The 24,697-nt window shown below is 40.4% G+C and overlaps 3 protein-coding genes across 5 annotated transcripts; 2 read left to right on the top strand and 1 right to left on the bottom strand.

Moving 5' to 3' along the window:
- The first annotated feature begins 4,268 nt into the window (after positions 1–4,268).
- LOC125284820 (mesenteric estrogen-dependent adipogenesis protein-like) lies at positions 4,269–7,316 on the top strand. Its single transcript, XM_048228951.1, has 5 exons — positions 4,269–4,560; positions 4,714–4,847; positions 6,155–6,270; positions 6,486–6,653; positions 6,738–7,316. Exons 1-5 carry the CDS (start codon positions 4,367–4,369, stop codon positions 6,750–6,752), a joined length of 627 nt encoding a protein of 208 aa, XP_048084908.1. The 5' UTR covers positions 4,269–4,366; the 3' UTR covers positions 6,753–7,316.
- On the bottom strand, positions 7,234–21,022 carry LOC125284842 (arachidonate 5-lipoxygenase-activating protein). Of its 2 annotated transcripts, none has more exons than XM_048228988.1 (5): positions 20,906–21,022; positions 10,523–10,604; positions 9,415–9,485; positions 9,008–9,089; positions 7,234–8,279 (listed from the first exon to the last, which is right to left on the bottom strand). In XM_048228988.1, the coding sequence occupies exons 1-5, from the start codon at positions 20,949–20,951 to the stop codon at positions 8,117–8,119; spliced, it is 444 nt and encodes a 147-aa protein (XP_048084945.1). In that variant the 5' UTR covers positions 20,952–21,022; the 3' UTR covers positions 7,234–8,116. The 2 variants fall into 2 exon arrangements, with proteins under 2 accessions (XP_048084945.1, XP_048084938.1); XM_048228981.1 differs by lacking the exon at positions 20,906–21,022 and adding an exon at positions 10,768–10,990 and having other exon boundaries at positions 7,241–8,279.
- Positions 20,042–24,083, top strand: hmgb1a (high mobility group box 1a). 2 transcript variants are annotated; one of them, XM_048228963.1, is made up of 5 exons: positions 20,042–20,161; positions 22,217–22,377; positions 22,470–22,615; positions 22,723–22,897; positions 23,121–24,083. In XM_048228963.1, exons 2-5 carry the CDS (start codon positions 22,231–22,233, stop codon positions 23,271–23,273), a joined length of 621 nt encoding a protein of 206 aa, XP_048084920.1. In that variant the 5' UTR covers positions 20,042–20,161; positions 22,217–22,230; the 3' UTR covers positions 23,274–24,083. The 2 variants fall into 2 exon arrangements, with proteins under 2 accessions (XP_048084920.1, XP_048084928.1); XM_048228971.1 differs by lacking the exon at positions 20,042–20,161 and adding an exon at positions 20,177–20,196.
- The last annotated feature ends 614 nt before the right edge of the window (positions 24,084–24,697 follow it).

The following is a 24,697-nucleotide window of genomic DNA, read 5'->3' on the forward strand; positions in this document are numbered from 1 at the left end:
TATATCTCATAGCCCATCTCGGCTTGTCCCCTGCACTCCAAAATCTGGGCTAGTTAGCCCGATGCTACCAACAGCTTTTTCAATGGTGGTGCTTCGGCATCGGGCTAGCCATGCAAATAAATCACTGTTTTACACCATTTACGAGGCTCAATGTATCTCCACACTTCATTGGTAGACTTCTGAGAACCCTGACATTTAAAACGAGACATTGAGAACTTTGAAAAAGCACTGGTAGTTTACTTACAAGACAATTTATGCAGACAGTATCTTCACGAAGTTTAGCGTTTGCAGCCATCTTGAATTTAGTCCACGATAAAGTCGGCGACAAGTAAGAATGAACAGGTATGATAAGGGATCAGATTCCAAAAATAATTCAGTGGAAATGCATGGATTCCAGTTGCTGCTACTGGAAGAAATTGGGTTCGATTGGTAATTGGGCATTTCATCGTTATTATGACCGCCGCGCAGCGAAGCGGCGGTCATATAGGTTTAGTCAGATTTTTAATTTTTTTTTCGCATGCCCAAATTTCCGTCAGCGATTCGGGACACTGAAAGACCGGGGTAGACCCGAACTTTGGTGGGCATGTAACCCCATATGGATAGCATGGAACCATCGTTTTTCGTTTTGATCTGTAGCCCCGGCTGGACTGCACCCGAAAGGAGGGTAGGGCAGACACAGTTTTCTGTGAATATCTCGAGAACCGTGGGTTTAGGAGGACCATTTTTTTGTATGTTGATCTCAAGGGGCCATGTCAACCCATTCCATAACCACTCATTTCATGTATAGCGCCACCTAGTTAAACACAAAAAAGTAAAAATGAGGTGTTGTAATCGCAGGTATCTGTGACCTAACATAGTCAAAACTGCACGAAATTGGAAGTGTAGGATCATTATGACACCCTCTGAATGCACACCAAGTTTTCGTCGAAATTCCGTTCACGGGGGCCACACAATAAATTAATTTATGTTACTATACACCAACTGGCCTGTAGGTGGCGGAGACAGTTTTCTGTGAATATCTCGAGAACCATAGGGCCTAGGAGGTCCACCTTTTTTTTGTATGTTGGTCTTAAGGGGGCATGTCAACCCATCCCATTACCACTTATTTCATGTATAGGGCCACCTAGTTAAAAATTAAAAAGCAAAAAATTAGGTGTTTTCACCACAATATCTCTGGCTGACATGGTCAAAACTGCACGAAATAGTTCATGGGGGGCCTTACAATAAAATAATTTATGTGTACATTTAGAGACCGTACACCAACAAGGATTCCCGGGACACTGAAAAGACCGTACCACGAAACTTGGTGGGCATGTAACCCCACATGGATAGCATGGAACCATCGGTTTTGATCTGTAGCCCCCCACTGTAATGGACCCCCCAAAAGGAGGGTAGGGCAGACACAGTTTTCTGTGAATATCTTGAGAACCGTAGGGCCTAGAATGACCAATTTTTTCCGTATGTTTGCCTCCAGGGGTCATGTTAACCCATTCCATGTGCATACATGTGCATAAACAGATACACACGCACACACATACATTTACAGTAATCATACGTATGACACATACTCACACAGTAGACATATGTACGCATGCATGCACATGCAAACACACATCACGCATGGCAAAACACACAAACGCGCACATACACACACACACACACACATAAACATAAACTTGTACACGCACACATGCACACAATTCAAGAATTTCTCAGAATTATGAACAGGCAAGATGGGGGTGGGGTTGTATAAAATGAATTTTACATGTGAAATCTATGAACTAATCATGTTTTGGTACTTGTTGTCTAGCAGATACCAGTGAGAATTGAGTGTGGATAATGCAATTTAGTGAGACAGTTAGAATCATATAGGCCTTTCAGCGTGATTTATTTTTGTGGAAAAAATGTGCTGGACTCGGCGGCGGTCATATTTTGTACCGCTCTGCGGTACATCTAGTTTTTAGATGCTTTTGGTTTGCCTCATCCATTATGTCAGCAAAGAACAGGAGTGGGCAGGAAACATGCGCTGTTGAAAACATGGCCAACCAACTGGAGCACCCACACAATGTCAATGTTGCCCAAAATAACTACCAGGGAGGTGTTACCAAGACAGCTGCAAAGTGGCAAGACTGGGCTTTAGTAATATTTTGTCAGACAGTAAAGGATAAATAGTTTTATGATTTTTTCTTTTCTTTTGAAATGACATGCTGTCCATGCATCTCAAAATGAAGGATGGATGGAAAGAACTCTTTGATCAACCCCCACAGAGAGCTGAGGTTATCTGTAAGTATATTTGAGTGGACAAACAGAACTTCTCTGACAGATGACATGTTGAAATCTTGCTTTAGACCTCATAATGATCTTATAATATTCTTTTATACCTAAATGCAGTTTGGAGACACCCCCGGCTAGTGCTGCTGAAACTGGTGGAGGCAACAATGAAGCGGCAACAGAAAGAGAAGGCAGGCCGCAAAGGTTGCTGCTATTGAAAAATACTTTGAGAGTGAGTGTGTGTGCATGTATGTAGCTGGGTAGGTCATGGTACAAAAATACAGAATTTAAAGCACTAGCACAACACTTAACTCACAACTACTGACAATGGAATTACTCTTTTAGAGTGAGTGAGTGAGGGAGAGAGATAGAATATTTCTGTAAATGTTTAATGTTAATTTAGAATAATTTATTTCTTTGAATCATTATACAGTTTTAAAATGTTTAATTGTTTGTGTTTTTGTATATGAAAGATGTTGATTGTTGTAGATAAAAGTAGCTTGTATATTTTAACTTGTTTCATTTCTAAAGTGTATATATGTAAAAGCTTGTATAATTTGTTAATGTTTATTTTATTTGCAAGGTTGTGTTTGTCAAACTTGTTAATAAAAGTAGCTTGTGCTTTTAATTACTAGTTCTGGATTTGTGTTTATTTTCAAGTACTTTTGGTAGTTAATGGGCGCATGTGGCCGGGGATAACCGACATTCAGCCAACACTCAGTCAGATTAGTTTTATAGTGTGTGGGCCAGTACAGGCCCAGAGGCCCAGCCGACACTCAGCCAACACTCAGTCAGATTAGTTTTATAGTGTGTGGGCCAGTACAGGCCCAGAGGCCCAGCCGACACTCAGCCAACACTCAGTTATATAGTGTGTGGGCCAGACCTGGGCCAACAGAATGCATGACAGTCATTTCACAGTGTGTGGGCCACACCTGGGCCAACAGAAACAATAAGAGTCATTTCACAGTGTGTGGGCCACACCTGGGCCAACAGTTCCAATAAGAGTCATTTTACAGTGTGTGGGCCAGACCTGGGCCAACAGAAACAATGAGAGTCATTTTACAGTGTGTGGGCCACATCTGGGCCAGAGGAAATTCTTTATGTCAGTTATCAGTAACTGGGCCATTGGCCGGAGGCCCAGCCAGAACTGGGCCAACACTCACAAAACCCTGCGGCAAGGTAGTGGGCCGGTCAAATTTTCCTTTCTGGGATAATTATCCTGATCATCGTCCTGGTCAAACACAAATGACTTAAATACGTTCTCAGCCTCCTTTCCCATTGAATACACTAGAGCACTGACCTGCACATCGCCATCTAAAGAAAGTTTCGTTGCAATTTTGTACCGTTCAAACCTCTGTCTCCATTCCGGCCATTCACTCGGCCTTTCAAACGGGAAACTTTCCGGCGGCGTGAACTTGAGCATCTTCACTCAAGACAGGCGTTTCACAATAACTTTGACGATATGACTGAGCACTAAACCGCTTCTGACACCATGTCATAAAGCACGCTGGACAACCATGTTGCTGAACTGTTCACATGTTCACACATGAACCAATCAGGTGGCTGATCAAACTAAGATACTATTCATCACAATATAAATACCCACAAGAAATGCATTTTGTTCATCGAAAATTTAACACATTGAACATGTGTGTCCCTCCCCTTGTAGTGACAATTCATCCAACTAATGCAGTAGACTTAAATGTATGCCTACAAGAAAGAAAAAAAATGCTCACACGTATTCTGCCATGTTTGAATGTAGGTCTTTCTGGCCTGTTTGCGCACATAGGCCTACAGTAGGCTACGTATCTTTATTCTCTATTTGTTTTAATCTTGTTTCAGTTTACACTGCAATCAGCAGACCTTACAACTCACCCATCATTTGGAACAGTTCTGATCAATGTGTGAATTTGCGTTTGCTTCCTTGTTTCAGGAAATGGCATGACCCCGTAAACCCACACCTGTAGGATAGGCTTATTTGGGACAAGCCATAAATCTGTGCGTTTGAGAACCACCCATGGGGTTTAAAGTAGGCTACTGTTAGTTGCCTACAAAACATCTCGCTATACTTCATGCACGAGACGCACGCAGCAACATGGCAGACGGACGGATTTGTATGGAAATATTTGAAGTCGAAGATTTCCTTCGGAATCCTCCAAATGGATTTAGAGTGGAAAGTCGGGGTTCTGGGCACACACTTGTGAAGTCCGACCCAAATAGCTGTTGCGTGTTCATCGACGAATTTAACTTGGACAAAAGAAAAGTTATCTTCCAGTTTTCGACGGGAAGGTAAACTTGAAACTTGAAATCCGACTAAAATGTGATCCGTATGCCAACTAGCCTATCACTTCTCCAAGTGTGTGTGCGTGTGTGTGAGAGAGAGAGAGAAAGATAGTCTACTACACGTTGGTAAGAAACTAATGCCAGTGTCTTCTTTCTTAGAGAGTTTGTGATCGACAATCTGGGCAACTACACAAAGATGAGGGAAAAAATTACTTCACAACAAATTTATCTGCTGGCATCTGCTAGTGATATCAGTTCACTAAAGGGTGAAACAATATATCGAACTGCTGAAGGTTGGTAAACAAACCAGATTCAGTTATCACAGAAGTCCTGTAATTCCTAGAATAGGCTACGCGTATAGCCTACTGCTATGCCGGTGTTATACGGTAACTGGCTTTCATGTTAACTGGCTGGACTGTTCATTTTGCCTCTGGAGTTAACGTAACCGCCCCCTTCTTTTGCAGATGTGTTCAGCTGATGATTTAGCCTCCGATACCTGGCCGCAGATTCGTCTGTTTAACTGAAGTTCAAATGGACATGTTTGTGATGCTGCACTTTGTTGATACACGTAGGCCTAGGCTATTTACGTTCGTATTTTGACATGTTAACGGTTTGAGGTGTATTGGATTTATATATATTTTAATAATTTATTTCTCATCAAGTGAAAAGATGTATGTGGCGCAACAGGTTGATGCGTTGATAAGGCTATTTTTAGTCTAGCCTAGGGTTCAATCCTCGCCATTCACAGTTTTTTAAATTTATACATTTTTAGACCAGCAATGCTTCCTCAATTTAGGCTGAAGATAGACTAGGTGGCCGCGGGCAGCATTACCAGCAGTCAGTGAAACGTAAAAACCATTAAGCCTAGGCTATACTTTGAAGGTCTAAATGGCTTGGCCAATGCAGCAAGATAACACAGTAGCCAGTTACCATGATCCACTGTGTTAACCTGCTACAAACACAATAACATACTAGGTGACCTATTTTACTAAGTAGTAAACTAGTAAATAAGTATGGCCAATGTCTCAGTGTCAGCTTGGTTTGTGGCGCAAGCAGGTAAATGTCAGGTTATGCAAGCAGTTTAATTTAGGTAGTGATTCGAGACCCACGTGGAGTTTATTTAGTTTTATTTATTTGGTAGCATATTCATGGTCCAGCGCATGTAGCCTAGCCTACTACAGATAACCTGACACTTCCAACGCCGACACATCGTGTTGTAAAGCTTTATTAAATAACAAAGTGCAGCATCACAAACATGTCTATTTGAACTTCAGTTAAACAGACGAATCTGCGGCGCCAGGTATCGGAGGCTAAATCATCAGCTGAACACACCTGCAAGAGAAGGGGGCGGTTACGTTAACTCCAGAGGCAAAGTGAACAGTCCAGCCAGTTAACATGAAAGCCAGTTACCGTATAACACCGGTCCCGCCAGGTTGGACTGGCATTCGGGGAGGCCCTGTTAGCCAATGTCATTCTGTTTTTTTCTGTTTGCACGAAACCCTCAAGCAACTTGTGTAGTGCAAATGGTAGAGATCTTGTACTATTGTCACGTGATGGGTTTGTTTTTTAAGCATCTCTCCTCCCCTTTCACATTTTGCAGTGAGCACATACTTTATAGTGGTGTTAAATGGGAAACACCCCTTAGTCAAATGGCAAATGGAAAAAGGACTTGATCGGGCAATTTCTTCAGTGGCAGGAGAAAGCTACAACGTGGAAGTAAGATGATTTTGCATCACAGCAAGTGGGCCTCTGGCCTTTTTCTCCACTTCCTGATGATGTAGGCCTAGTAGGACACGTGTTGTAATTACTGCACGCAGAACGGATAACGCCTTTCCTGTGTTTCAACAATTACATCAAACTGGCAGAGTAAAGCTGACCTACATGCAATGTGACATTCATTATGAAGTAATCTGTACACATTTCCCACTTAGATCGACCTGAGCCAAGCATTGCAGAGTTGGGTGGAGAGAAGGGAAAATGTTCTGCCCAGTGCTTTAAAGGGGAAGTCTTGGACAGATTGTTCCTTTAGCCTCAAGTACCATTCGGATGCCCTGTTCGACATTCCCTTCTGGTTTGGCCTGAGTAACCGCCATTTTAAGGTATCTTGTTTTAAGGTTCTAAAACATTTACAGTTATGTACACATATGTTAAACATATATTAATAATGTTTTGTCCCCCCCTAGATAACTTATGAATAATGATACTTCAAGGCAAGGCTATTCTCCTTGGATGGAGTAGCCTAGATGTCATCTGGCTGGGTCATTCCACGAAATCGGTGCCTTTTCAACTTTAAAAATGTGAAAAATATAATTGTTTCAAACTGATTTTTTTCAATGCCCATTTAATTAACACATCTTAACATGACAAGAAATTGTGTAGGGTAGTAACAGGACTGATGGTAACAGGACTGATGAGTTCATGCTAAATTGCTCCTTTCTAGCTAACAGGTAAGGTTAGGGAGGCACATGGTATGTAATCTGAAAGGTTATTACTTCTAGATATTGGTAATATCAGTATTCATAAATAATTGTTTATATAAAAATGGTAACAGGACTGATGTTGTATGCTCGCCCCTCTCTCACAACACTGATAAAACATGAAAAAAGGACATTTAATATTTAATTTAGTAACAGGACTGAGATAAAATTAAGGGACAATGATAAATGACTTATATTTTCTAAGAAATCATATCTATTTATGTCAAAATCATTGCTTAACAATGATATTACACTTAAGACAATATAAAACTGTGAAAATTGTATAATTTTTCCAACATTTTACAACTGAGAAGTGCTGTTGAAAAAGAAAAAATATAGCGTGGGACAAGCCAAAATCAATCAAAATCCTTACCCATAGCATATATTTATGTGATTTTAATCATTTGCACTTGTATTTTATTGGGTTTACTTAGTCTTATATTGATGCATATGATCTATAGTAACATTACTTTTTTTTTGTTTTAATTATACATGTATTTGTTGTTAAAGCAACTTTAGAACTGATTATATGTTGTGGGACGCAAAAGGCACCGATTCGGGGAATGACCTTTTACTTCCAAGGATTTACATTTAATCTCTGGCTTACATCGACCAGCATGCATCTCATAGAAGAATATACAAGCATTACATTTTTAATACGTATATTATTATTGTCTTTGGACGTCTGTTCAATGAATGATGTTACATGTAAAAATGAAGACTGATGGATCAGAATAAGATTCTGATACCTACAGATGTAAATAAACTTGAATGTAAATTTTGCTTACAGCGATGTGGATCCATGCAGTTCCTTTGATTTTTTTTAAAAATATCTACACATTTATCACTTTATTAGATGCGTAGGCCTATCTCATACTTGCATATTTGTATGGACACATTGGTCCTCCAACACATTTTATCCCAATGTTCATAAAACTTTGTGCACACACAAGAAAACTTGCAAAGAATTCACATCAATTTTCGCATTAAATGCCTGGTCAAAAAAGCCTGTGCATTTCTGGCATCAACACAAAGATCTGGCAACAAAAGCCTGAAGTAATTCTCTGCAGCTCCTGGTGTAAAGCTCAGGGAATCAGAAGAAGAGGAGAGAGGGTCTTGGTGATGGTCTGTATGTATTCCTTGTAGTCACTTCCACAGTACTGACCCAGAAGAAAGTTGACGATGCCCACCACACACATTAGGAACAGGAAGGAAAGCATACGTTTCCCAAACAGATAACCAGGGGTGCTGTCATAAGAAAGACATTGTTTATTTATATGTTTGTGAAGATCATTTGTGTGAAACAGACTGCATGAGGCTTTCATAATAAGTATCAGCAATTTCTTTGGAGTCATAAAAGATCTTAATGAAATGCTAATTTATGAGTATAATCAGGGTAAACACTTACAGTGTAAACACTCTTAGGGCACACCCCCATGAAATGTAACAATTGGTGGGACAGCAACAAGTCGACTGGTCTGATTGGATGAATGTGCTTAGGATTTTTATTCAGTCGATTATTCGATTAGATTATTATGTGTTTTTATTAAGTGTTGCTTTTTTTCAGGCCATATTTTCAATTGTAACCCCATGTAAAGTAAATAAGTCTATAGGCCCTATTTTGACGTTGTGAAACGCATAGTCTAAAGCATATGGTCGAAGTGCATTTAGGGCGTGTCCAGTCCAAATTCGCTATTTTGACAGCGTAATAAGTGATCAGACGCCAGGCACATTGTTCAAAAGGGTTGTTCTTATGTGTCTTAATTAGTCATGGCTGTGTCTTGGGCATCCCTTAAACCAATGAGAGTGACATCTGTCATTCCCTTTAAGTGCAAGGAGCGCAAGATCAAACAGCGTGATGGTATTTTGATGACAACTGAGTGCATCTCCGCAGAAGGAATCACAAACAGTCCTTTTTATACCCTCACTGTACACTTTGCATACGCTTCTAAAAAGATTAAGTTATTTGTAATTACCTCTGACATGTCTGCCCCATGTACCCAACAAAGTACTTCTGCCGTGCGAACAGGTACACTGCTCCCGCAAATGCTGCTGGAGCTAAAGGATAAAAAAAATATTGTTAAAACAGACCACAGCAGTACTAAAACAGGAGCTCTTCCTGATAATGAACTTGCATGTTCAGGGACCACCGATGCAAATCAAGGTCACAGAGCCCCACTATCATCAGGCTTATTACTGAGATGCATGTCCTGTATGCCCCTAATGACAAGTTTGCATGTTTCCAGGAAGGATGGCACTGTTAGTAATTGCACCATCTTGCCATTTCCATCACCTCTAAGCTGGCAAGACTCATATTCTACACCCATCAGTATATTGTGGCAGATATGTGAGGTGAAAAAAGGCATGGGGAAGCGCACTTTACCCTGACTGAGGCAGAGACCAGCGCACCACATGATAGCCAGGAATGTGGGATATGTGTCCATGCAATTTCGTCTGAGGAGACAAAGAACATCACACATTCTAGGGTTACAAACACATGAAATTGAGACTCCCCATACTTCCCCTGCCAGACTCATAGCCACGATTTAACTGTTGTTAGAGGACTGATTAATAGGTTGCCCTGCTGTTTTTACAAGGGGATGCAACAAATTTCATGTTCCCTTTTCTCAGTTAGTCAAGCTGTTTGCTCAAGCCAAACATTTTAAAAATACACTTCCTCTAAAACCAAGTATGTGCAATGACCTCATATAATGACAGGCCTGCATTCTTCAAGCAGCATTTTCTTGCTAGAAGTTGGTGAATGAATCACTAAAAATGTACATTTTTTTCTGAAAGACAGTATTGACACAAACAGCAATGAGAACCGACTTGCTCTGTACAGTGTGTTCAAGAGGGAAAGATAAGTATGTACAAGTATTGACATAACATTCCTTTGGTAAGATCTGTTCTCAGTCATCTTAAAAAGAATTTCCTTGCAGACTGGGTAAAGATCTGCTCAGAAGATCTGCGCAGATATGACATACTTATGTATTAATGTATTATGCTGATCTGAACAAGATGTGGAGAAGGTGCTTTGGTTATAATTATATTGCTGTTATCACTCATCTTAATTACAAACATAGCCTCTTTCCTTCAGGCTACCCCAGCTCAGCAAATAAACTATTCTGTGGAGTCAGTTATTGTTATACATATAGAACAAACATGGAGCCAGTATGATTTATCTGCTTCCACACTTGCAGCCATATTAATGGTGAAAGGGACACTCTTTGTGGTCTCGTCTGAGACGCTGACTTATGCAAATCAAATGGAAAGTTTACAACATTAGTGGAACCCTGTGAGTAGGCCTAACATGCAAATACGTTGACATGCAGCGAACAGAACAAGCAGTGTCCAACATCATATTCAAATTACACAGAGAGGAAAATATGCATTCATTTGGCAATGATATGACATGTTTATACCTTACATTATCATTATTTGCATTATCGGTTATTTCTGTCAAAATGCATGCACAGAAATAATAGTCTTACTTGGCACATGACAGTCGCTCAAATGCAGCAGCCTTTGTATTTTGGGATTTGCATTCTTTCTCAACCTTCAGAGCGAAGAACGCTGAAAAAAAGTTAAAAGAATATTTTTTTATGTACCATCAATGGCTTTCAGATTATGTCAATAGATGAAAACCAATATTCAGAGTTCTATAGCATTAATCATGACCCTGCTGACCCATTGCATGATTCAAGGATAGCATGGTGATCGTAAATAATTTACCTACCATTTTGAACAACGCTTAATAGGGTAACCAACACCAGAAGAAAGATGTTCTCCATGATATCAGCATCCATGATCGATTTGGGTTCAAATTAGTTGAATACTGTCTCTTGCGAACAGGTCTTCACTGCACAGTTGCAACAACTAAATGAGGAAGAAGCCTCACACCTCGATGCAACACAACTTGTATGTTTCCCCTGTAGGAGGTCTCTCTCTCTCTCTCCCTCTCTGCCAGATACAGGAACAGGTTTATGTGACAGTATGAATTAATTACACCCACATGTCATACACTTTAACTATTTAACTGTTCTGGAAATGAAACATATGTCTACAGAAATAATGACATAATCACTTAAAAGTAATGGCAAGGTCCAGAATTAATAACGTTGATGAGCTGCACTGAGCTGTACTGCACTGAGCATATTGTTGCAAAAGTTACATGTTTTTTTTTTAAGATAAGTGATTGTATTTAGTCCTCTGGTTCAGTAAACAAACATCTATGACATAGCCATAAACAGGTCTGTTTAATCAGTACATTGCCTCAGGAGCATGGAAGGGAGCAGTGTCATTTTATTGCTGCGTTTATCAGCAACCTTATCTGATAGAATTATGACCTACATTTTCACTCAAATGTATGTTTTGTTGCAGGTCTGAGTCGATGGGGCTGCAATTGAAGTTAAAATAAAAATCAGCAGACAAAAAAATGCAGCCGTGGCCTACTGGTTAGCGCTTCTGACTTGTAACCGGAGGGTTGCCGGTTCGAACCTCGACCAGTAGGAAAGGCTAAAGTGCCCTTAAGCAAGGCACCTAACCCCTCACTGCTCCCCGACCGCCGCTGTTGTAGCAGGCAGCTCACTGTGCCGGGATTGGCTTCACCTCACTGTGTGCTGAATGTGTTTCATAATCACGGATTGGGATAAATGCAGAGACCAAATTTCCCTCACGAGATCAAAAGAGTATATATACTTATACTATATGAGATGTCTGCTTTGGGTACAGGGTGATGAATGTGGTTACAGTGGGGTTATTTCATTCATATATCTCAACAACACCACGCCACTGGGAGAGAGACAGTGAGAGAGAGAGAGACTTCCTTTTAGAATGGTCTAGAGCATTGGTTCCCAAAGACTGGGACGCAGGAGATTTTATTTGGGTCGCCAGCATAGCCTAGTGACAATTTATGTTGTGTAATAGGCCAAGCTTATAAGCTAACAGCTTTCTTTTAGGATCTAGTTTGTTAACAGTCACGGTTTTGTCATAACTATATAAATAAAGTATCTATCTATCTATCTATCTATCTAACTCCTTCTGTGCATTTTTGCATTTAGAATAGCTCTATAAAACTAGGGGGCGAACACGTTGCAGAGGGGACGCCAGAGCTCACTCGTAAAATGAACAATATTTCTGTCGGGCGTTATTAGCTGTTTACATCGGAATTGTCCACGGTGTTATGGACCCATTTGTCTGCAACGCAACATAGGCTACAAGAACATCTAGAAATACAGGAGCAGCTTATGCTGAAGAGTGATGACTGCGTAGCATGCCAGAATTGTCCAGAATTGTACATTAAAATGGATCTTTTTGGTAGGCTAGTCATTTCCAACTTCCCAAGCTGATGGAGCTCAAAATGCAACACAACCGTGTTCAAAGCAGGATGAGGACCACCTAAGGTTGTGTGTGTGTACAAAACTGAGCTAGAACATCACACTGCTCTTCACACTGCTAACACATGACTGTACAACCACTCACAGCTCCAACCATCTGGTGAAGTTTGCGGACGACACAACACTGGTGGGCCTCATCACTAAGGGCGATGAGGCTCACTACAGAGAAGAAGTAGACCTGCTGGCTAAATGGTGCAAAGACAACAACCTCCTGCTAAATGTCAGCAAGACCAAGGAGATTGTTGTCAACTTTCAGAGAGGCCACAAACAACTGCCACCACAGTCCATCGACGGAGATGCTGTGGAGAGAGTGAGCAGCAACACAAAATTTCTGGGGTGCACATCAGCGACGACCTCTCCTGGACCACCAACACAGCATCACTGGCGAAGAAAGCCCAGCAGCGCCTCTACTTCTTGCGCAAATTGAAGAAGGCAAGTGCCACGCCTCCTGTCATGACCACATTCTACAGAGGGACCATCGAGAGCATCGTCTCCAGCAGCATCACAGTGTGGGGCGGAAGCTGCACAGATCAGAACAGGAAGACCCTCCAGCGCACTGTTAACACAGCTAAGAGGATCATTGGAGCACCACTCCCCTCCCTGCAGGACATTTACACCCCGCCTCACCCACCCAAAGCACTTATGATTGTCAAGGATACAACCCACCCTGCACACAAACTGTTCAGCCTCCTGCCCTCTGGAAAGCGGTACAGGAGCCTCCGCTCCCGCACCACCAGACTGGCAAGTAGCTTCATCCACCAAGCAATCAGGATGCTGAACACTCTACCCACTCTCCCATCACTGACAGCCCCCCCCCCCCACCCACCAGCCAGCCAGGAACCTAGGAAACTAGGATCCTGTCTACCCTAACCCCCCTCCCCCCCAACACCGCCCTGTGGAACTGCACTGTGACTGCGCAGCCTAACGTGTTGCTGCTTCACATCAAGCCTGATATACTTGAAATTACTGCATACTGCATATCAATGTAAATATACAGGTCACACAAGCACAAGTTTAAACTTCATGTAACTGTTAAGACTATATAAATATACAACACAACTACCTCTATTTTTTATATATATGTCCTATATTTCTATTTTGATACATACATGTTCTATATTTCAGTCTTGCACTTTAATTTAATGTTTATTGTCTATGGCTATGTCTATAGTATGTCTATGTCTGTATTTAAAGCATGTCTATGTCTGTATGGGAAAGTAAGAAACGAAATTTCAATTCTTTGTATGACCAGTGCATGTAAAGAAATTGACAATAAAAGCCGACTTGACTTGACTTGACTTGAACATGAACTGAACATATTTAACATTGTCTCATGAGTGTACTTTGAGATTGCAGAATTGTGGGAAAACTGAGGAGTCAGTGCATCACCAAGCCCTAGTAGTGGGCCAGACAAGGCGCTAGATATCTATCCAGCCACTTAGATATGGCACTGTAGAATGGTTATAGAAAAGTTTGAGAACCTGTGGCCTAAAACATCGATATTTTGGGCAATATTGGTGCATGTTTGCATGTTAGATTTGAAGTGAATTGGGTCGCGATAGTCTGTCATTTTAAAAAAGTGGGTCTCCAGAAAAAAAAGTTTGGGAAACACTGGTCTAGAGCTATGCCAGGGAAGGTCTGGTCTATGCCAGAAGGGCAGATCCCGTCATCAGCATTTCCTTTACTGTTTGTATCCATAGACCATTTATACTTGTCAGTCAGTGCGGCAAAATATAACATTTTTGAATGTGAATGCAGGTGCATCTCAAGGTTGACAGTTTTGTGATAAATTGCGGGGGGAAATTAACTTTTCCATGATATTCAGATTTTTTTTTAGATGCATTAATCCTGTTTTGTTGTAGCAATGCGTTTTGCTGAGCAGATCAGCAATCCAATAAACATAAAAAAAAACTAGTTAGATATGGTCGACAAGGAACTGAGAGAGTGTGTTCTTCGATAGAGGGCTATTGTGGAAAGCATGAACCACAACAACTTTCTAAACTTTACAGCTGATTTGCCTCTGTGAAGTTTAGAATACTTTCAAGTGCATGGTGCAGCAAAAAGGCAGGAAAGAGCCCCTGTTGTCATATTAACCTGCATTTTGGCCCCTACATCTTGCTCCATGTAGGCTACACTTCATGCAAGCAAACATGAAAGAAAACATTAGTAAACTGTAACAGGAGTGTATAGATAGATAGATAGATACTTTATTGATCCCCAGGGGAAATTCAAGGTCTCAGCAGCATACAGACAACACAAACACATTCTCTAACAGCAGAAAGAGTAATTAAAGTATATAATATAAAAACACAACTAAGCAATAAGGACAGTAGAAGATAAAGAATATGCTAAATATACTAAAATACCAATTATACTAACTAAACATAAATACAATATATAAAAATATACTAAAATACAAATGACAAAAATACAAATTATACTAACTAACACTTAATCTAAATCAATTCTAAAAACAGTATCCACATAATGGTGATTAATCAATCAGAGGCGCTTGCAATGACTGAGGCAGGGACTGAGCCTGTGATTCTCTGTGCATAGTAAGGTATGGTAAGGTGCTCTAAGGTGCTCTGTGTGAATGAGTATCATGGTGGTAGTGCAATGGTGATAGTGGTCATGGTGATAGTGCAAGTGAGTAAGTCCAACAGTGCAACAATGCAGAAATAAATTAAAGTAAAGTCTATATCTATATATTTAACTATTTAAGAAAATGTATAAGTGTGGCCACAGTTCGGCTGTGGCATAGAGGGGGGGGGGGTTAGGCATATGTGCTAATGTGCTAATATAGCACGCAAACAGTGAGGCATAAAGACAGTGGTAAAAGTGGCTAGTGGACAGACAGTACCAAACATGGAGGGGGTGAAGAGGCAGACTGCAGAGAAGTCTATCTCTCCTCTTCCCTTAAGTGAGGCATTGAACAGTTCAATGGCCCTGGGGACAAAGTACTTTCTCAGTCTGTCAGTTGTGCAAGGCAGTGGCAGAAGTCTCCAGCTGATCAGGCTCTTCTGCTTAACAATAGTGCTGTGGAGTGGGTGACAGTCATTGTCCAAGATGTTGATCAGTTTGTTCAGGGTCCTTTTGTCAGATAGTGAAGTGATGCACTCCAGTTCAGCTCCACTACAGAGCCAGCTTTCCTTACCAGCCTGTCAATTAGCCCGCATCCTTCTTCCTTGTGCTTCCTCCCCAACATACTACTGCATAGAAGAGGGGGCTGGCAACAACAGACTGGTAGAACATCCTGAGGAGCTTACTGCACACATTGAAGGACCGCAGCCTCCTCAGGAAGTACAGCCTGCTCTGCCCTTTCTTGTAGAGTGCATCAGTGTTGGTTGACCAGTCCAGTTTATTGTCCAGGTAGAGACCCAGATACTTGTAGGTGCTAACCACTTCCACATTGACCCCATCAATGTGGACTGGTAGCAGAGTGGGCTTAGACCTGCGGAAATCCACCACCATCTACTTGGTCTTTGAAGTGTTAAGTTGAAGATGATTGAGTTTGCACCATTGCACAAAGTCCTCCACCAGGCTCCTGTACTCCTCCTCCTGCCCATTCCTGATACACCCCCCAATTGCAGTATCATCAGAAAACTTCTGCATGTGGCATGACTCGGTGTTGTAGCAGAAGTCAGATGTGTACAGGCTGAACAGGACTGGAGATAGCACAGTTCCCTGTGGCGCTCCGGTGCTGCAGATCACAGTGTCAGAGAGACAGTTCTTCAGTCTGACGAACTGTGGTCGCTCGGTAAGGTAATCTGTAATCCAGGTTACCAGGTGAGCATCCACACCCAAAGAACATGATTCTCACAGCACTTTTCCCCTTGTCTAGGTGGGAATGTGTCCTGTGTAGAAGATAAGTGATGGCATCGTCCACGCCCACTTTCTCCTGGTATGCAAACTGTAACGGGTCTAGTGCATGGTGTACCTGGGGTCTGAGCATGCCTAAGACCAATCGCTCCATTGTCTTCATCACATGTGATGTAAGAGCGACAGGTCTGTAGTCATTAAGCTCACTAGGGTGTGGCTTCTTAGGGACAGGGGTAAGACATGATGTCTTCCACAGTGTTGGAACTTGTCCAAGGCATAGGCTCAAATTGAAGATGTGCTTCAGTGGCTCCCCCAGTTCAGCAGCACAGGCCTTGAGTAGCCTTGGACACAGTCTGTCAGGCCCCGCTGCTTTATTGCTACTGCTGCGCAATTTCTTAAGTTGGACTGTCACTTGATCTGTTGTAATGGTGAGGGGTGTAAGGGGAGGGGAGGGGGAGGGGTGCATCTGGGATCTGTGTGTCTGATGGCTGTTGACTGAAGTCGTTGTCACCTTATTGTTCGTGATCGCCATGTGGGGGAGGGGTGCAAAATCCAGTGATGGTGGGGGTACGATAGCCTGTGATGATGGAGGTGAGTGTTGCGCTGGTATTGAGGGGTGTGGGGGTGGGGGGCTGGAGAATGGTGGACAGACCACTGCCATTGGAGCTGGAGCAGGGCAGTCAAACCTGTTGTAGAAGTGGTTCAACTGGTTCGCCCTGTCCAGGTCCCCCTCCACAGAGCTGCTGTTCTTCTTCAGGCCAGTGATAACCTTCATGCAGTCCCATGTCTCCTTCAAGTTGTTTTCCTGCAGTTTCTGTTCCACCTTCTTTCTGTAATCCTCCTTAAGCTTGAATTTGAGTTCCCCTTGCACGCGCCTCAGCTCTGCCATGTCCCCCTCTCTGAACGCCATCTTTTTCCTGTTGAGCAGGGTCTTGACATTGCTGGTGTAAGATTTACTCATAGCACCCTCTGTTGGATATTTAAAGCACTACACAATAAAAAGATTACTTTGATCCGACTCCTCTCCTCCATTTTGACCCTATTGAGCCTCCATGAATGTTAATCTGTGACTATAAACCGCTGCTCTGTCTGTGCTGAAACCCTGCTCTGATTTTTCAAATCAGGTGTTTCAAATAAAAACTTAAATTTCTGGGGACTTACAGCAAAATAGAATCACATAATTAATGGTCCCTGTATTTTCATTAAAAGATTGATTAAATCAGTAACTGTTGTCTACATTTGTGAGCTTGCTTGTGTCATTCTCTGCACACACTGCTAAAGTCTAACCCTAAACAGAAAATAAACCTAATTGGGCAGGTAAAGAATTAGCCAACATTATTTTTGGCTGTGTTTGCGTAAATATTCTAAAATAACACAGTTAGGTTACGATGTGCCTGACATTGATAATAGATCAGCTGCTTGCTGGGATAGCTAAACATTCAATTTAATCAAACATTTTGATCTAATATTTTACATCTCCTTAATTTACTCATCAAAGCATCATTGGTGTTGGATATAACCCTGAATCTGAGCAGTTGTGCCTGTACCGGCTGTGTCTCTATTGTGTCTGTATGCATGTTTCATGTTGTGATACTGATTAAAAGATTTCTTAAGCTTCAGTGGAGCCTAGTGGTACATATTTAGAATTACATCTTGATGATTGTTTGGACTCTGATTTCAGTTTTAACATAAACATGCAGGTGTGTTTTTCAAAGACAAAGTCGGGGATATTTTAATGGGTGTGTATTTTTGTCAAGTGTCTAGTTGGTGCATAATCATAATCTTAAGCCATTTTAAAGCTTATAAACTAAATATGACTTGTTTTAATGGGATATATATATACTGAAATTAAGGGAATTCTTTCTTTAGTGTATTTTCAAAATGTCAGTTAACTGTAGCCATGTGCTTTGCAGCCTTGTTGGTTAAATCTCATGATTATAACAGAATAAGGTGCGTTCAATATTGACAGATTGTAGGACAGCTAACACACATGAATGCAAACAGAGAGCATAACTGAAATAGGGATCAATTAAGTTGTTTAGTGATGACTCCATTTGAATGTTTGTGTGTGTGTGTGTGTGTGTGTTTGTGGAAAAATGCTGCTCCATATATCAGCTGTGAAAGGCAGTCTTGCTGTGTGGTGTACGCAATGCTTTATGTACCCTTGACTGTCAAAGCTATCATCTCTGAGAATATTTGAATCCAAGAAATTTGGTTGGTGGATTAAAATAAAGAATTAAAAAATGTGTGTGTGTGTGTGTGTGTGTGTGTACATGGGTGGATGTGTATGTACATGGGTGCTGGGTGTGGGTGTGTACATGTGATGTGTGTACATGTATAGTATGGGATTCAGGATATAGAGACAGACTGGGCAGCACAAATCAATAGGATTATTGGTAAGGGTGTCACACATAACTGGCTAGGTCTGCACAGATCACTAACTTGAGCACAACTGACAAACAAGTGTATCCATGCCAGTCTTCAGCTTTGACTGGTAATTATTGATTAATGTTCAACCAATGATGTGGGTGTGGGTAAAGAGCCTATACATTTGGGGGATGTATTGAAAATAGACCTAATATAGGCTTAAAGCTTGCAGGCAACTGGGCCCCAAATGTTGGAATCAAGGTTCCTTGTAGTTCGTATACCTTAAAATAAAGGCTTGAAACTCATTTTGATGTTACATTGACTTACAAAACATAGAATCTGACATTGCGGATGTTTGCCTGGAACTACCCTAACGCCTGACCTTGTTGCTCTTCGAGTATTACTCTTTTGTCTTTGGGTATCCCTATAGTGCAAAATGGGCAACATTGAAAACTGATGAAAAGAGGAATTCCTATTATGTGTTGGCTCTAAACTGCACATACACCATTGGCTAAAGCAGGCATACATGCCTAGCCTAGGCCTATGCCAATATAATTTTAAGCAACTGTGCGAAAACCATTTTAAGACACTGATATTCATCTTTAGGACATATACACATACACAAGGTAATTTTTGTATTGTATATAATTTCTATTATGTTATGTGATTATAGCCAAGGTCTAGGACAAGGGAGGAGTTCCAGGCAACAAAATGTCTCAGATAGATGTATGGACTGATTTGCCCATTTTCTAAATATTTTCCAGTCTCCAATAATAATTTAATTTATTAAACTAATGCACGTTTAACACCAAGTAATAAAGTAATATGAAAGGGTCAATAGAAATATAGGCAAAGACTCTCCTGGCTTGCAGTTCTGTGAAGCCAAAATATCCATCACATCCACTAAGCCGCCATTAGCTATCACAAAATGATTTCTGCGCATTTAAGTAAATCCTTTTATTAGACACTTTTCTCAGACGTTTAGGTTAGTCTAAAAACTATTTTACATTATATTATTTTAAAATTCAATATTCATTAAAATATATACATACTGGGTAATTTTGGAAAAAATACGATTGCTACAGTTATGAAGTAGAGGTGTTTCTCTACAAATGCATCTGAAATCAATGTCTTCTCATCCCCAGTAGGTATTCCTGATCCATAGTACAACTGCATATACCCTCATTCATTCAACAGCCTACGCCACTACACACATTGAATCCAATACTATAGCAAACCATTGCAAACTCAGTACAGTCTTCCAGCAGCACTTCTAAAGCCGAGTACAGGGAGAGTTTTCATATCAACCCGCCATTTAAAACTCTAGTGACGTTTCATTAAAGAAAGCCAATCAGATAGTGCTTGTTATTAGGACAATGGAAACCCCGTGTCGAATCAGATGAGCGCAAGACTTGGCGGTAACCAATAGAGGGGCAATCGTACGGAGAGTAATGTTACAGCTTTGAGAGCTCAGAGAGGAGACTGCGTATCGCCACTGCCTCCACATACAGCCATTGCATCACACTGAACCAGTACAAGCCAGCGGTAGGTGTCTGAATGAAATTAGAAAGTGTTCACAGTTAAGTAAAACAATGATTTTTACAGAAAATAATTGTAATGCAGTAATTATATAAAGATGTTAAAATGTCAGTTATGTTTAAATATGTCATCTCATGATTACATTAATGTCAGTAGCATTAAGCTAATATTAATATTATTGGACAAAAACAGATTTGGTGACATTATATAAATACAGTTACCTTTCTTGGAGACAAAAAATGTATTTCTCAGAATGTGCCGTTTACAATTATGTCATCACTACAAATGAGTTACCTTGAAACTACTCGACTTAATATGTGTTTCGGACAACTGGCTAAATGCGTACAAACAAGGTCTATGGTGGCTAGGCTAGGGTCTTTGCTAGATACAGTAACATTAGCCATTGCAGTGCATTGCGAGAGCCTGGAGATGCCTGTCATGCGAGGACAAGAAATCTTGAGAAATATACGGCATACGATGAGAAACTATAAGTGTTATTTAAGGAAATGCATGTTATGTCTGTGTACATATACACTGTTAAGGTGTCAAATAACTCGATGATAAATTGGTAAAAAAAATTACCTCAGTATCTGCGCTTTACTGTAATGGCTGACTACTTGCATAGGAAACAAGGCTGAGCCCGTTACAAAGACTGGTTGACAAGCGCAGTTCGGTTCAACTTTTTCAAGCCGTGTTTTCTACCATAACGAATGTGTAAATGAACAAACTAGTCCAAGAAAATACATTTACCATCTTTCCTAGTTGCAATCCATATATCTCTGTATTTTTTCGACATCGAATAATGTCCGAAAAATCCTTTTGAAAATATGTGGTATCGCGGTCGCTCTGCCCTCTATTGCGTGCAGTGTAATGGCTGTGCATTGACACAAAGAGAAGGAGCCATATTCCCTGTGCTGGTAGATGAAGACAAGCGGCCATTCCAAGCACATAGCAAACTAACTCAATACAGCCCGTACATAGACACAGTACAGGCTCAGTGTATTACTATACACCGGGGTAGTGCATAGGGATTTCCGAAGAAGGAAATTGTCAAGGAGACGGGCTTTCTTTACATATTTGTCGATTTAAAAAGCGAACAGGAAGGCGGGTGGAGACATTTGAGGGGGACTTTCTTTCATGAAGAAGGCTTTCTCACAAAATGGAAGAAGAAATATTGCTGTCGTTGTTGACCTCCTTTTCTTCAGAAAGCCTATGTTAACGTTATGCGCCATTAGTACAGTGGTAGTCTATACGATTGCCCCATATATCGTAAAGAATATAACAAGTCCATGTTTTTATGTTAGATTGTCTTTACATTTTTAACAGAATGTTAAGATAATCACCTTTCGCCATTTTTGTGTCATTGTGGATTAGAAAAGAGGGAGGTAGCAAGTTAAAAAAAATAGATTTTTGCCCACTTTTGAGTTGAGGTTAGTAGTAACGTAAACATTCGAATATAACCTTGCAGCCTAATTTTAATCGCGAAAATTGTTATTTGACAACGCAAACTATTATGCTTAAAAGTTACGCCCTTGACGTGTCAACTAGCGAAGTTAAGGTATTATGTGAAATACGTTTTTGGCGTTATTATATTTGAAAGCAAGGAATAGGGGAGGGGGAATCGGCTGTTGTAAAAGTTATAATGGTAGTTGAAGGCACAATGTTACGTTAGCTCAGGCCTCTGCTAACGTTTAGTTAGTTATGAGAGTATAGTCTAATCTAACGTAATGCATCCTACTGTCAAAATTGGTCTCGTGTACCGTAATGATGCAACTTGCGTAACCGCTTTAATTGTCACGATGGCTTTTAAATTATTTCGAATAGGCCTATATGGCTCGTAGCATTTGTGTTAGAGCCTCCACAGTGGAATCTAATCCTAAGAGTTTGGTAATTGATTATTTTACACAGGGAATTTATTTACATATCCCTAGGCTAGGAACTGCGTATGAATTGTGATAGGATTAGGAATAACATATAATCATGAATTTAACTGAAGTTGCAATGGCGTCATCCTACACGTCACTAGATGCACCTCACTGAAGTTAAACTTACTTTTTACAGATAAAGGAAGAAAGATGGGTAAAGATCCAACGAAGCCCAGGGGCAAGATGTCCTCATATGCCTACTTCGTCCAGACCTGCCGAGAGGAACACAAGAAAAAACACCCTGAGGCTTCGGTCAATTTCGCCGAGTTCTCTAAGAAGTGTTCTGAGAGATGGAAGGTAAATTTGTATCATCCATTAAATGGAATGATAAGCAATAACTCATGAAGGCAATTGATCAGTTCTGTTAATAGTGAGATATTTTCTTTCAGACGATGTCAGCCAAAGAGAAAGGTAAATTTGAAGATATGGCCAAACAAGACAAGGTCCGCTATGAGCGGGAGATGAAGAACTACATCCCACCAAAAGGAGAGAAAAAGAGGAGGTTTAAAGATCCCAATGCCCCCAAAAGGCCTCCGTGAGTCACTTAAATAGATTGGGAATATAGTATCTGTGGGAATTCTTCTGTGGTCTGTCATCATGTACTAAGACTGGATGTTTGTGGTTTTATCTATTATCTCTTAGGTCTGCCTTTTTCATTTTCTGTTCGGAGTTTCGACCCAAGGTCAAAGCAGAAACTCCTGGCCTGTCAATTGGCGATGTTGCTAAGAGGATGGGAGAGATGTGGAATAAAACATTAGCTGAGGATAAACAGCCATATGAGAAGAAGGCTGCCAAACTGAAGGAGAAGTATGAGAAGGTATGGACATAATAATATAATATTAATAAGTTTATTTTATATAGCGCCTTTCTCAAACCCAAGGTCGCTTTACATAGTAGGAAGGCAGGGAAACACAATAACAAACAAACAAACAAACAATACATAATGATGCCATCCATGTTCTTATTATTTTAAGATGGGTTTAATACAGGGACTATAACATTTCTGAAACGTAATATATTTATGAATTCTCTTATTTAAGGACATTGCAGCATATCGCCAAGGTAAGGGGGGCAAGATGGGAGGAGCAGCTGCAAAAGCTTCAGCCAAAGTTGAACAAAAGGATGATGATGACGACGACGACGATGATGATGACGATGATGACGATGACGATGATGAAGAGGATGATGAGTAGATCAGTTACATATATAGTTCATAATAGAGTTCAGTCTTGTTTATAAAGCAGTTAACCCCCTGTAAACATTTCACTTATGACAAAAAAAGTTTAAAAAAAAGCAACAAAAAATAAGGCTGTGTATATGGTATGTTTTTAAGCTGTACAGTTTCTTTTTTCCTTTTTGTATAGTTAACACTACGAAAAAGTGTCATCTGTGTTTGTATTTTTCCTCTTTTTTATTTTCTTAGTGGTAGCTCCCAAGCCACTATCCTTCCGTGGTACAGTTAATGGGGATTGTAAAATTGGCTTAGTCAGTGGAGTTCCTAATGGTGCCCAGCACACATCCTAGTTTCATTTTGGGTAGCAGTTTTTACCCTAATGTTTTTGTGTTTTATTTTTTATAATTAAAATTATGAATTATCATTAAATGCTGTATCATAAAGTTCTTTTACTGTACTTTGAATACCACTGTAATTGCAACAGTAAGAAAAATTGCAGCTGTGGTTGTTGACATTGACATGCTTTGACGTCAATAAACTTTTTTTTAATAAGGAAATAATGTGTCACTATTGACAGTTTATCTCATTGATGCATAGATATATCATTTATTAGTGATTACTAGTAGACATTAATACATTCTGATTAACATGAGTCATACATACTTGGAAAGAATATTAATATTACAGGAAAAGATATCAATTGCATAAACTGTCAGTAAACTGAAGTTTAAAAGTTAGTGTTGCAGTACAAGTGTGCCCTCCATTCAGTTCCAAGTGGTGGCACTGATTGTTTTGGTTGTCAAATACTATAAAAACACTGTGTGAAATATGTTTTTTGTCTGTAATTTATTTGTAGCAATGTCAGACCCACTAGAGATCCAGATATGATCTGCAGAATAAAAGGCCATATCATTTAGGAATGTGGTAAAACAATAACTTGTGCAGTATGAATATATTGTAGTTCAGGCCTCTTGACTAGATTTTTAGCCTTAACAGATCAAATGTAGTCAGCTGGTTTAGTCAATGAGCAGCTGTAAAAAAAAAAAATAATATGGGCTACATTTCATTCTAAACTATAAGACCAAGGAGAACTACTATGTCCCCAGAAGTCAGTATTCCAAAGTTGGGTTGCATCTCAAACATGAGCCACCTGCTGGTCACTACCGTTGGGGGAAAAAAGCTTAGCATGCCACCTATTGGTCAAGAGTAATTCCTTCCATGTAGCACTGTTCATATCTGTATGCAACTTAAAATAAATGTTTAAATCGACTTAGATGTGTGTGATTTATTTTCATAATGCGTGTTCTTGTTTGAATCTCTTTTAATGGAAGGTAAGTTACATTGGCCCTTTCTCACTGACCTGTTATTAGACCTGACTCAGATTACCTGTGATCGAGGATTGCAGTGATAACAGCAGTTAACTCATACATATCCTCGTGGTTA

Source organism: Alosa alosa, chromosome 2 (assembly GCF_017589495.1).
Source record: "Alosa alosa isolate M-15738 ecotype Scorff River chromosome 2, AALO_Geno_1.1, whole genome shotgun sequence".
Classification (NCBI taxonomy): Eukaryota; Metazoa; Chordata; class Actinopteri; order Clupeiformes; family Clupeidae; genus Alosa; species Alosa alosa.

Bases quoted from the DNA above. Each gene is read 5' to 3' on its own strand.
- LOC125284820 (XM_048228951.1), top strand. From the start codon at position 4,367: ATGGCAGACGGACGGATTTGTATGGAAATATTTGAAGTCGAAGATTTC. The intron at 4,561-4,713 runs GTAAACTTGAAA...CTTCTTTCTTAG, and splicing joins TTCCAGTTTTCGACGGGAAG to AGAGTTTGTGATCGACAATC. The intron at 4,848-6,154 runs GTTGGTAAACAA...CACATTTTGCAG, and splicing joins AATATATCGAACTGCTGAAG to TGAGCACATACTTTATAGTG.
- LOC125284842 (XM_048228981.1), bottom strand. From the start codon at position 10,837: ATGGATGCTGATATCATGGAGAACATCTTTCTTCTGGTGTTGGTTACC. The intron at 10,605-10,767 runs GTAGGTAAATTA...ACTTTTTTTCAG, and splicing joins ATTAAGCGTTGTTCAAAATG to CGTTCTTCGCTCTGAAGGTT. The intron at 8,280-9,007 runs GTAATTACAAAT...TTCTTATGACAG, and splicing joins ATGGGGCAGACATGTCAGAG to CACCCCTGGTTATCTGTTTG.
- hmgb1a (XM_048228963.1), top strand. From the start codon at position 22,231: ATGGGTAAAGATCCAACGAAGCCCAGGGGCAAGATGTCCTCATATGCC. The intron at 22,616-22,722 runs GTGAGTCACTTA...ATTATCTCTTAG, and splicing joins AATGCCCCCAAAAGGCCTCC to GTCTGCCTTTTTCATTTTCT. The intron at 22,898-23,120 runs GTATGGACATAA...CTCTTATTTAAG, and splicing joins TGAAGGAGAAGTATGAGAAG to GACATTGCAGCATATCGCCA.